General features: G+C 36.2%; 1 protein-coding gene across 2 annotated transcripts in view; it reads left to right on the forward strand.

Moving 5' to 3' along the window:
* Positions 1–12,706, forward strand: part of RTN4 (reticulon 4) — a 68,368-nt gene that overhangs the window by 35,575 nt on the left and 20,087 nt on the right. Inside the window, exon 4 of one of the 2 annotated variants that reach the window (XM_043981488.1) lies at positions 12,325–12,337. The exons of the other annotated variant lie outside the window; for it this stretch is intronic. Within the exon in view, the coding sequence (XP_043837423.1) occupies positions 12,325–12,337 (13 nt within the window). The remainder of the gene's footprint in view (positions 1–12,324; positions 12,338–12,706) is intronic. 2 annotated transcript variants of the gene reach the window in all.

The following is a 12,706-nucleotide window of genomic DNA, read 5'->3' on the forward strand; positions in this document are numbered from 1 at the left end:
TCTTAAGTGGGGTAAAAGCATTCTATTGATTTAATGAAATTGAATTTGTCAAATTTTAGAAATTGACAGTTTTAAAGGGTTTGTTCTATAATAAATCTATGTGTTCTCATAAGATTTTCAAAGGTTACTAAAAGGATTCTTAGCAAGTGAATTTTTCTTCTGTAAATAATTTGTCAATGAATGAATCAAAAGATTTCTTTTTAGAACTTTTGGATTACAATTACGGTCACTATTCAAAAAATATATTCCTGTAAGTGCCATCCAAGTTTTGTATTTTGGTTAAAGGACAAAATGTGAAATGTTATTGAAGGAATTCCGTTTCTAAAATATACCAACATAATAATGAAACATCATTTCTCTTTTATTCTTCAAAATTTCTTGATTCTGAGTAGCTTCTCAGATTCACTTAAGTACATCAGATGCTGAATGTTTAACTATAATAAATTTAGAGCAAGGACTCTGCTTTTTGCAGGTTCGAAATGTAAACTCTGACCTTTCTTTGTATCAGCCCATTTTAATGGTATAAGGTACAATCCTTGTGATAATCAGTTTATAGATTAAGCTGAGCCTGAATACCAGTATCATAATGTAACCAATTGACAAAAAAGCGTTACTCAGATGTAACATATTTCAATGTTATCAATAACATTTCTGTCATAGGGAAAATCAGATTTCCTTTATGTAGATTGATAGTCTGCCCATAGCTGACAAATAAGTTCTTTTTGGTCTGAGCAACAAGCAAATGGTTAGAACAATAAGCAGATTGAATGCAGGAATTAGTGCTGAGGTATTAGTAGCCTAGTTACAGATTGCACTGCGTCAGTCTGCTCCACACCCAGAAGACGTCAGGTGACTGAAGTCCTGCAGTAGTTGTGCAGCACATAAGACTGCAGACCTCTGTTGATGAAACTGATGTTTCGTATTCCAGGCAGTAGATTTTTCTTTTCGCAGCTTTTCTGTTGGTATGCATAATTGATAATCCCAGCTGTTGGCTAGATCTTTTGGGGAGCCATGGACGGTCAGCAGAAAAACTGGAAGGACAAGGGTAAATCGGCTTTCAAATTTCCTTTTCTTATGCTTTTTTGTATGTGACCAGCCATGTTGTTTGGTGATTACAGCTTGCAGGTTAGGTTTTTCGATTTAAAATGAAACTGAAGAGCCTTGAAATTTATAACCAGATATGCATCTAGTAGAGAAATAGAGCATAATAGCCACGCAGTATTTGTTCATTCCTTTTGCTGTTCACTGTAAAGTGGCTTGTTTTAAACAATTCATTAGCATTTGGTTTAGGTTCTTGCTTTAGTGTCGTACTGTTTGATCCGTGTCGGTGTCGTTCTAAGCTGATTTGTTCACTTTACTGGTAACTTATCTTTGGTAAATGGTAAACATTTACATTTCTGAATGAAATATAAATATCATTAAAATTCTCTTGGTCGGTGCCATTTGCACTGTTCTCATTTTCCTTTGATATTTTAGATGTTGGTAGTGTTGCTAGATCTCTTCTAATCAGATTATAATTGTGTTTTTAAACCTTAAAAACGTGATTGGCAAGAACGGTTTTGAATAAATGTCTAGACTTGATACATTAACCTTTGTCCTTGTAACCAATCGGTGATCTCTGTCCCTTTTCCTCCCCTCCTAAGCTCAGACCCCTTTAAGTTTCTGTGGATCATTGTGTAAGAATTTAACCCCTGTAAGCTTTTACATATTCTAACTAACTGCAAGTATACTCTAAAGATTTTGTTTAGTTAGTTAAATGCTGTTTAAAGGAGAAAGCTGAAAATAATAGGCCTTAATTAAGCCTTGCTCTTAAAAAATTTTCTTAAAATTTGTTCTATTTAAAGGCCTTGCAGAATGCCCTCTCAGAATTCCAATTGTCTGATTCTTGAATTATGCTAAATTTAAAATTGTATGACTACATAAACATAGTAAGGAAACATTAAGGTTTTGCAAGTATTATAAGTTGTCCCCAAGAATAAAATACCTTAAATACTGGCACAGTAAGGTTTAGGTGATTGTGAATATAATGATAAATTATGAAGGGCTAAAAATAAAAACCATAGCATTCAATATAAAGTTTCTTCTTGGCTTGATTTGGTAAAGAAAATATGGGGAAAATGGTGAATGTGAATTCATATTTAGATATACAATTTGTAATGATTGGAATTTTAGCCCCTTACAAATTGAATTTTAGAAATAAGAACAATACCTTTTATATTAATTTAATGTTAAAAGGAATACCTTTTAATGAGGCCCATATCAGTGAAAAATGTTAAACAGAGACTCTATTTTGATGAAATTTGGTGGGGATCACACTGTAGGAAGACTGTTGTGGAAATTCCATCTACTGATGCATATCATCCACTCATAATTTCTAATCTTAGAGAGTCGCCTGGGGACACAGAGTTTTAAGAGACTCACCTCACCCCATAGTCAAATAGGTTAGTATGTATCAAATGCAGAGCTTGGAACCAGGTCTTCCTGCTTCTAGTATAGCCTTCCACTAAGTCATACACTCAGGAATTATAGTAATAATTACAATAAATACAAGCCTCCCCCCCAGTAGGTGAAAATTTATGTCCAGCTCTAGTTGTTAAAGTATGTAATACCTTCATATTAATCTGTAACAATCAATAATTTGGAGTAAATGACCTTACCATCTTTGAGTTATCTGTGTTAATAGCTTTTCCCCCCCTGAATCTGAGACACTGGTCAAGAATCCAATGCAAACATTTTTGTAAATTTGAGATTGTTTTTGAATTCTTTATTTGTGCAAAATCAGACGCTTATCTTTCCTTTGTGGGCAAAGGTACCTGTCTTGGGGTTCGGATATTTCATTTCATGCTTTGTAAGATTAATTAATGATTTCTGGTGAGAAGAAATACATCTCAAGACTTGACCCCTCAATCCAAATAATACTTTTGTTATTTTAAGAGGGGTTGGCACAATCATAGGAAGCACTTACCTTGTGAGAAGAGCTAAAAAAAAGTATAGGCTCATTTTTTTCCTTTCCTGCCTTGGTCATACATCTGATGACAGAACTTAGAGCTTGAAATACAGAAGAGCTATTACAATTGAAATTGTTGAGTTTGTTTCTCTACCACAGGCCAATTATACTTTAAATTTTCAGGGAAATGGGTCATTGTTTCCAGTTTCAAAATAAGGCCTTGGGAGTATATATTTTATTAATTAGTATTGTTCTTATAATCTTGGCCTTGGATTTTCTCCTTTTTTGAGTGACTGGGACCTCATTTCTGGTTTGGATTATATGCTCTCCAAAATTATGATTTGACTCATTGATGCTTTAGCTGAAATGTCTATGACAAATGAAATCTACATTGCTATTATTTCAGTCTGTAGATTGTTTGTTGATAGGCTATGAAATGCAAGAGGTGCTTAAAGATACAAAAAAGTATAAGAAATGATTTTTGTTCTCAAGGAGTTGATTTAGTGGGAAAAATTACATACATAAGGATAAGTAACAATACAAGATAATATTTGATAAATGCCAAATGATTGGCTCAGTCATTAAAGTGCTAAAGAAGTTGGCTCTAGCTGGGCATTGAGAGATCGGATAGGAATCAGGCAGAAAGAGAAAGTATTCAGAACTTGTATGATGAGGGAGAAGGAAGGAATTATCTGAATTTACCAGGCTATTTTTGTAGGAAAATATTGGGAAATAAGATTAGAATTATATAGTGAAAAGCGCACTGGACTGGGAGTTTTTTGGGCATGTGGACATTGGAAAAGGAAAAGAAGGAACTGATGGTGAATGTGAGGCCCTAGGAAGGAGGAAAGAAATTACAAATGTTCTTAGGTCCTGAGGGGACTGCATTGTGAAAACAACAGTACTGCCACTCTAGTGTGCAGACACATCACCTTATGCCTGGACAGTAGCCCACCTGGGCAGCATCCTGCCGGTGGGCCTGCCTGCTTCTCCCCACTCCAATCCATTCATTCTCCATTTAACCACCAAAATTTTCCCAAAGTGTGGATTCGACCATGTCACTCTTCTCCCCCTTCCCTCTGCCACAATTCAATAAATGCCATTGGCTCTCTATTGCCTACAGCATCAAATGCAAATATTCTGTTTGCCACTTAATACCCATCGCAGACTGGTCCCCTCCTACCTTTCCAGTCTTCTTGCCCTTCAGTCCAGTGACCGTGGCCTCTTGGTTGTTCCATGAACAAAGCATTCTGGCTCTCCATTCCTAGCATTTTCTCTGGCTGTCCCCCATGCCTAGAATGCTCTCCCTTATCTCCACCTGCTGGCTTCCTTTAAGTCCCATCTAAAATCCCATCTTCTGCAGGAAGCCTTTGCTAACCCATCAATTCTAGTGCCTTCTCTCTCTTGATTGTTTCCTATTTACCTTGCATAAAGCATGTTTGTGCAAATTGTTTGCAGGTTGTCTTTCCCATTAGATTGCAAACACCTTGTGGACAAGGACTGTCTTTGGTTTCTTTTTGTATCCCCAGAGCTTAGCATAGTGTCTGGCACATAGTAGGTGTTTAATAAATGTTTATTGACTGATTGGTAGGAAAGCTAGTTTCTGAAACTGGTTTTAGAGGGATGATGATCATGAATTTAATTTGTTTGTTGATAAGGTGTATGTGTTATCTGAGTGAAAATTATCCATCAGGCAGGTAGAACTATGGGACTCAAAACTGCAGGAAGAGGATAGCTTTAGTGGCTGTTAGCTAGGTCCTATAGTAGATAGAAGGCAAGACTTGGGAGCCAGGAAGGCCCAGGCTCAAGTTCTCCCTCAAACAATTGTATCTGTGTGATGATCCTGGACAAGTCATTCATCCTCTGTCTGCCTCAGTTTCCTCATCTTTAAAGGGGGGATAATAATACCTACCTCCCAGGACTGTGAATCAAATGAGATGATGGTTGTAAAGAGCTTTGCAAACCTTAAAGTGCTATGTAAATACTAGCTGTGTTGGTCATACTACTGGTGGTGACAAAAGATTGGGAATTGTTGAAGCCATGGAATTTTTAAGACTGAGCACTGAATCTTTGGCAACACCCTCTTTTGAAGAGGCAGAAAGAGGAAGTAGAGCAATTAAGGGGACAGTTAGATTGGTGAGAGAAAGGGAGGAGTACCACAAGTACCAAGGAAGAAGAAATTGAAGGAGGAGGAATGAACATGTTTCAAAATATAAAATGCAGATGAACAAGAATGAAGATGGACGAAGGAGCTTTTTTTTGGGGGGGGGGGTAACTAGTGAGTGGAGTTTAAGGAGGGGGAGCCAGAAGCACTTCTGACATAAATTTATTTTGACATGCCTTGACAGGTATATTATCATTGGGTTATTCCCCCTAAAGCCACTTCTTAGAGCAGGGGTCTGAGATGCCTGAAGTGACTGTGAAGCTCACTTAAGCAGGGTGGAGGATGTTCTTCTGCTGGTTACATTACTTTTTTCTCCCTATTAGGAGGGAATACTTCTATACCAGAGAACATGGTGGTACAGAAGAAACCTATTTGGATTTAATACAAATATAGTATTTGAGTGAGAATGAACTGTTGGCTTAAATTCTCAAAACTGATTTTTAGAGTCCTACTAAATGTCTTCTAGCTAAGAATAATATGCAAATTGTTGAAACCCTTAACTGGATTGGAAGTATTTATTTTGTCAGGGTCTTGCACATACTAAGTGCTTAATAAATGCTCATTTCACATCTCAGAAAAGAGTAAAGTTGAGTTGCTTTTATATGACTTGGACAGCATGGAAAAAATTAAGGAGAGAGGGAAGTGATCATTTATTGCAATATGTTTTTTTGAATAGTTTTTTTCCAACAATGCTGTTTTGTTGAGCAAGAAGAATTTGAAGGTTTTCATTTTCTCTTCAGATTCTTGACTAGGAAATGTAAAGAAGGAAGGGAGGTGTGTTTTTTTTTCTTTTAGGTGGCTTGGTCTTTGTGATATTCTGTTTTGTTTTTCTTTTCATTTAGAGTGCTGTCCTTGTGTATCTTGTGTTCCTGGTTCTGCTTACTTCGCTTTGCATCTGTCTTATGTCGTCTTATGTTCCTCTATTTGTTTCGTGTTCATTTTTTCTTCCCCTCTGATAGTATTCTGTTACATTCTTGTGCCACAATTTGTTTAGCCCTTCCCTAGTTGATTCAGCCTTCTCATTTTATAGATGAGAACTGAATTTCTGAGAGGTAAAATAATGTGGACACGAGGCTAATTGATTTAGGACCCAGATCTTTAATTCTGAGTTCTCTTACCACCATGCTATTTTGGTGACTTCCTATTTTCATACAGGGAGGCAGTCTTTTCATTTTATTCTGTTCTGCTTCAGCTTAAATAGTAAGGTTTTTTAGAAATCACATGTTAAAATATTTTTTATGTTTTTATTAATTGGCCATTTTTTTAATGGTTTTTGCTCTGCATTGAAAGGTGCAGGTTTGAAAACTTATGCTGTTCAGCTATGTCCCAAGGTCATATTAGAATCTCAAGACGGTAGGAGGAAAGCTCCTTCCTGGGCCAACAGTCTAATTTTTATCCATACTTAAGGATTAGTTACACTCTTGGCCTTGGCTTAGTTAGAGTATGGAATTCAGACTGTCCTCTGGGTCTCCCTGGGCTCTTCTTTCATTCCTTTGCCCCTTGGGCTACCCCCACCAGGATTTTGATAGAGGGGAAAGAGTTGTTGAATGAGAAGCAATAGCCCTATATCCACTTATACTTTGATCATAAGTTTCATTCTAGAACACTGAGTTGAGGTCAAAGTACATGACTGTTGCATTGCCCCGCAATATAATGTGAAAAATGTTTTAGATACTATCTGAGACCTATTTCAGGGGGTGAGTAGTGAGGATACCTTTAAAAAACAAAACTTGGATGCATGGTTTTCATGTTTTTTGTTTTTATTTTAGTCAAAATTACACTTGATGTCTTTATGTGAGTTATTGTTAGTTGGTACTAAAACATTGCTGCTTTATCTTCCCATGATATATTACTATGACCGCGTACATATTACATTTATAGATTTAATCTCAGAGTCATAGATGAACAGTATTAACCTGCCTAATTCTTATGGTACCCTGAGAGCAAGTGAGTGAGTGAATGAGAGAGAGAGAGAGAGAGAGAGAGAGAGAGGAGAGAGTGAGCATTTGTGACAGTTACAGTAAGAATTTTAATTTTAAAAGTTACTTTTTTTTGGGTAGGGAACTCTTCTGTACTAGTGCAGACCTCATTCTGTGCATGACTTATATGGATAAGACATACCAAGGTTGTGATTCATTTGGGATCACAGTTATTAAGTGTCTGAGGCAGAATTTGAATCTAGATCTTCTGGATGGCAAGCTTAGCCATCTATCCACTACAGTCGCATGCTCAGAAGTTTAAAAATACATACCCTAGTGTACTTCCATTCCCTCGTGTACTAACAACCTGTTAAATTAGTGCACAATTTGACTTGTGCTTTTATTTCCTTGGTTTTGATCAGTGTTATAAGAGGTTCTCCACTATTTCACAGAGGTTCTTAATAGTTGTTGTTAAGTAGAATGTCAATGTTTTTATTACAGAACAAAATGGAGAAATGCTTTTGTTGAAGGAAGTGTATTCGTATTTATATAAATGAGAGATACCTTTATAAGTATAAGTTGTTGAAACTTGTAGGTTTAGGAAAAGGAGTGTAAAAAAGCATTTATTAATCACTTAACTCTGTGCAAAGTATTGCACAGCCCTGAGGGTGGGAAGAGAAAAGCAAACAGAACTTTCTCAAGTTCATAGCAATTCCCTTTGTCTTAGTTGACTGTTTTCTTTTTAATTTTTTTTTTTTGTGGGGCAATGGGGGTTAAGTGACTTGCCCAGGGTCACACAGCTGGTAAGTGTCAAGTGTCTGAGGCTGGATTTGAACTCAGGTACTCCTGACTCCAGGGCCAGTGCTTTATCCACTGCGCCACCTAGCTGCCCCCGACTGTTTTCTTTTCTTTTCTTTTCTTTTCTTTTCTTTTCTTTTCTTTTCTTTTCTTTTCTTTTCTTTTCTTTTCTTTTCTTTTCTTTTCTTTTTTTTAAGTGAGGCAATTGGGGTTAAGTGACTTGCCCAGGGTCACACAGCTAGTAAGTGTTAAATGTCTAAGGCCGGACTTGAACTCAGGTACTCCTGACTCCAGGGCCGGTGCTTTATCCACTGCGCCACCTAGCTGCCCCTGTTTTCTTTTTAAAAATAATTTATATTTGAATTGAGCAATTAGAAATTGAAATCCTGAATTACTTTATATCCTGTTTATTGATACCTTTTTATAAAATGAAACTAGAAAATAATAGAGGGAAGGGAGAAATAAAAGGAAATGAATAAAAGTATATGAGCTGACGTTTTGGGGGAGAGATAATACATTAAATTTTAATTGAGGTAGAAATTGATGAGAATCCTGTGCTTTCTTTTAGAGATATATGATCAATCTCATTTAGAGATAAATGTTGCCTTCCTATGCTAAATTGTAGCTATATCTAATGGTATCGCTGCTGAATTAGATGTTCATTTATAAATATAAATTGAAATAGTGTGTTCTAAAAATTGGAGATGGGAAATTGATTTTTGGCATTCTTGTTTATTTTTTGGGGGGGCGGGGAGTTGCAAGGCAGTGAGTCAAGTGACTTGCCCAGGGTCACACAGCTAGTGTCACACGTCTGAGGTTGGATTTGAACTCAGGTCCTCCTGAATCCAGGACCAGTGCTTTGTCCACTGTGCCACCTAGCTGCCCCATGGCATTCTTATATGCATTTTCCTTAGTGGAGTGTTGACTACTATGTTTGGGAAGTGCCTGTGAAGTTCTGTAACAAGTCTTACGTTTTGTTCCATTGCCATTTTACCACTGATCACAGAAAAAGGTTTTGCCATAAGGTAAGATTAAATCAAGGAATTAGGCATTTATGTGGTGAAGTTGTGATTTCTGAATTATTTTCATCCAGTCACTTTTGTCAAGAGTTTGCTTTGACTTTTGCTAAGCGGTGATTTTAGGGAAAAAGTTCTCTTTAGAATATCCTTTCGGACATAAGTTATTTCCACAACTACTATCTTTCTGAGGATGCAGTGTGGTATAGTGGAAAAACTTCTCAGGAGAGACCTAGGTTTAAATCCTATCTCTGTTACTGAGCTTTTTACTTTCCTCAACTATAGAGGATCAAATAGGAATAGTAATACCTGTAATGCTTCCCTTACAGGTTGATGTATCAGATGTGATAAATTGGGCAAAGAAGCAGCTGGTTGGCACAGAATTTAGAACACTGGATCTGGGCTCAGGGAGATCTGAGTTAAAAGCCAGCCTCAATTAGCTGTGCAACACTAGGCAAGTCACTTGACCCCTGCCTCAATTTCTTCATCTGTAAAATAAGAATAATTATAGTGCCTATCTCCACAGGGTATTGTGGGGATCAAATGATAATTTGTAAAGCACTTTGCAACCCTAAAGCACTACATATATGATAGCAATAATAATAATAATAATAATAAGCAAGATACTATATAAATTTCAGTTATTGCCATTTTTCCATGTCCTTTGGGGATTTATACCATAGGTATAAATTATACTATAGGTATATAAATTATAAATTATATACCATAGGTATATATATATTATACCATAGGTATAAATAGGTCAAGATTATGTCTCTTCTTAGATTTTCAAGGGATCTTGAATGATGATAGACACCTTGTTGGAAGAGAACCTTTAAAGTGGTGTTTTTTCTTTCTTTCTTTTTTTGGGGGGGCAGGGCAGTGAGGGTTAAGTGACTTGCCCAGGGTCACATAGCTAGTAAGTGTCAAGTGTTTGAAGCTGGGTTTGAACTCAGGTCCTCCTAAATCCAGGGCTGATGCTTTATCCACTGTGCCACCTAGCTGCCCCCTAAAGTGGTATTTTTATTCCACCCAGTCGAATATTTAAAAAAAAACAAACCCTCAACAATAAGCACAGTGGAACCATTAATTTTCAACATCTTAGAGTCATTTATGTGCAGGTGAAGATGTTTCCTATGGAATATTGCTTGCAAAAGTCTGTCTGTTATTTACAAATAATGCTACCAAGTATGACTGGAGATGATTCTCACAAAATTTTATGTAGCTGAAAAGGTAAGCAGAATTGATCAGTAAGTAGTTGGTTGGTATTCTTTCTGTTTTTCTGGTATTAAGGTCTGAGGTGTACTTTTTCCCTCTATGTTGTTAGTACATTCCTCCTTCCAGTATCTTGAAAATAGATTCTTCAATGGCTTCACAGTTGTAACCTTCAGTATAGATCTTCTCTTTATTACAATTGGTCTAATTCAGTGATATGACTCATAGAAATGGGGCCCATTAATCTGTACAAAATGATCCCTGTAAGTCTTATATTGAGTTAGTTTTAAAATGTAATATTATCTCTTATTACATTTTTATCCATTCTGTTAAAAATTTCCCAATTACATTTTATCCTAGTTTGGACAGCACTCGGAAGCAACATGGAGTAGCCTCTTATGTCTCCCCTGCCCAGCTTTCCTTTTTCCTTTTCTGTTGTCTCCCCCTCTGGATTATAAGTCCCTTTAGGGCAGGGAGTATCTTTTTATTACATTTTTAAAAATTACTGTATCTTCAGTGCTCAGCACAGGGCCTGGCACATAGTGTTTAATAAATGTTTGTTAGATTGTTTTGGACTTCTATGCGTAACAAGTCAGTCAGTCAAGTATTTGTTTAGTAAGTTGACTTTTTTTAAATTACTTGACTTCTTGGCTAGGCTTAAAAAAGGAGAGATTTATGTTTGTCAGAAGTGTGCAAGAGTTCAAGTTGAAGGAGGATTCCCAGTGGGTTGACACACAAGAAACTCCAAATGTTTGTTACAGATAACATCTTGGTGATTGAATAAAGTCTTGGATCATTTCAGAGACTTCTGGCCTACCCATCCGTACTTGGGGCGGGGATGGATGAATAATGTCTATTACCCAGATTATGATATATAGTTGGGTGGACCACCTGTGATGCTTGTCCATCCATAGAAATGGACATGGTTTTGGGCCCAGAATTAAACAGAAAGAGAGTAGGTTAAATTAGTTCCAGGAAATTTTGAAGCTCCTTTAAATAATGCAAACAAAAATTCACAATTTTTGTTGTTGTTTCCTTTATGATATATAGTTGGGTGGACCACCTGTGATGCTTGTCCATCCATAGAAATGGACATGGTTTTGGGCCCAGAATTAAACAGAAAGAGAGTAGGTTAAATTAGTTCCAGGAAATTTTGAAGCTCCTTTAAATAATGCAAACAAAAATTCACAATTTTTGTTGTTGTTTCCTTTTCATTGTTATAGTTATTTTGTATATTATTTTCTTGGTTGTGATTTACTCTGCTTTGTTTCATGTAAGTTCTCAATGCTTTTCTGGACTCCTTCCATTTGTCACTTTTACATTGCATTAATATTCCATTATGTTCATGGATCACAGTTTGCACAGCCATTTCCTAGTTGATAGATTTCTGTTTTGTTTCTGGTTCTTTACTATCACATGCAAAAAAATGCTGCTATAATTTCTTGATTGCTTTTATTGGAGAAACTCTTCAGCAACACATGAGTACAGATAGGTAAAAGAATGCACAAGGCAAAATGAATTCTACTTGAGGTATGGTGTTGGACTTGAGTTCAAGCATTACATCTTTATCAGAAGTACCAAGAGAGGTTTCATTATTTACACTTTCTTTACCTTTGCCTTTTGAGATATGCACTTTTGGGGGGGGGTATATTGATGCTTAAGTATTTTTAGGATGAAACTTAAATGTGACTTGACAATTAATGAAAGCAAAAGCTTCAATAAGCAGCTGATTTGAGACAAAGTGTAACTGGATGACTTTTGCATTTAAGACATGCTTATTGCTGGAACTATTTTTAGTTATGCCAGATGACAGTTCGTGATTACCAAATATAAGGCAGCTGCACTTACTCTAAAATGGTCCAGGAAAACTTATTTTAAAGAAAAGATTTCAGTGCACTGATTACTTTAAATGCTAAAATGTTTACTTTATAAAAGATTTAGCTCCTTTGTGTATGACATCCATTATCAAAGTTTCACAGATTTGTAATTTGTTTATTTTTCTTTGAAAATATCAGTTAAGAAGGAAATGAGAACTTTAAAGGTTCTTATAGAATAAGATGACTTGGTTTAAATTTCATTAAAATCAAACCATGTCAATTGATATTTCCAGAATTTCAAAAATTAATGTGGCATAAATTAGTATCATCATTAGATTATTATTTTTTCTCTTCTGTTTTTGTTCTGATTAACTCTTTGAGACTGAAAGAACTATACAAGCTTTCTCCAGTGGAGGCCTACTAGTGAAAGGGGAGGGGGGAGTTGGAGTAGTTGACCTCCTAAGGGCCCTCCTAGTTCTAAATTTAAGTTTCTGTGTGCATCTTAATTTTGGCCTGTTAAGGAATTAAAAAGAGGCTAGTTGGAAACAAAGGAAATGCCTTACAGACCAAACTACCTTTCTGAAAGTACCTTGCTTAGATATTCATTATCAATTACATTTTACCTTAGAATGATATCAGGCTTAATCTTCTGTTAGACTTTTAAATGCCCAGTTTTACTTGATCCCAGTATTGATACAACTGGTTTTTCTAAGCTAGGTTCAAGTGTGTAAATTATTTTTTCCTTTCTGCTGCTGCCTTCTCTCCTGCTTTTTCCAAAGCATTCAGCCTAATACTATTTCCGTCTCCCTCAGGCGCTTCCCTTGTCATTC

The sequence above is a fragment of the Dromiciops gliroides genome, chromosome 2 (genome assembly GCF_019393635.1).
Source record: "Dromiciops gliroides isolate mDroGli1 chromosome 2, mDroGli1.pri, whole genome shotgun sequence".
NCBI lineage: Eukaryota > Metazoa > Chordata > Mammalia > Microbiotheria > Microbiotheriidae > Dromiciops > Dromiciops gliroides.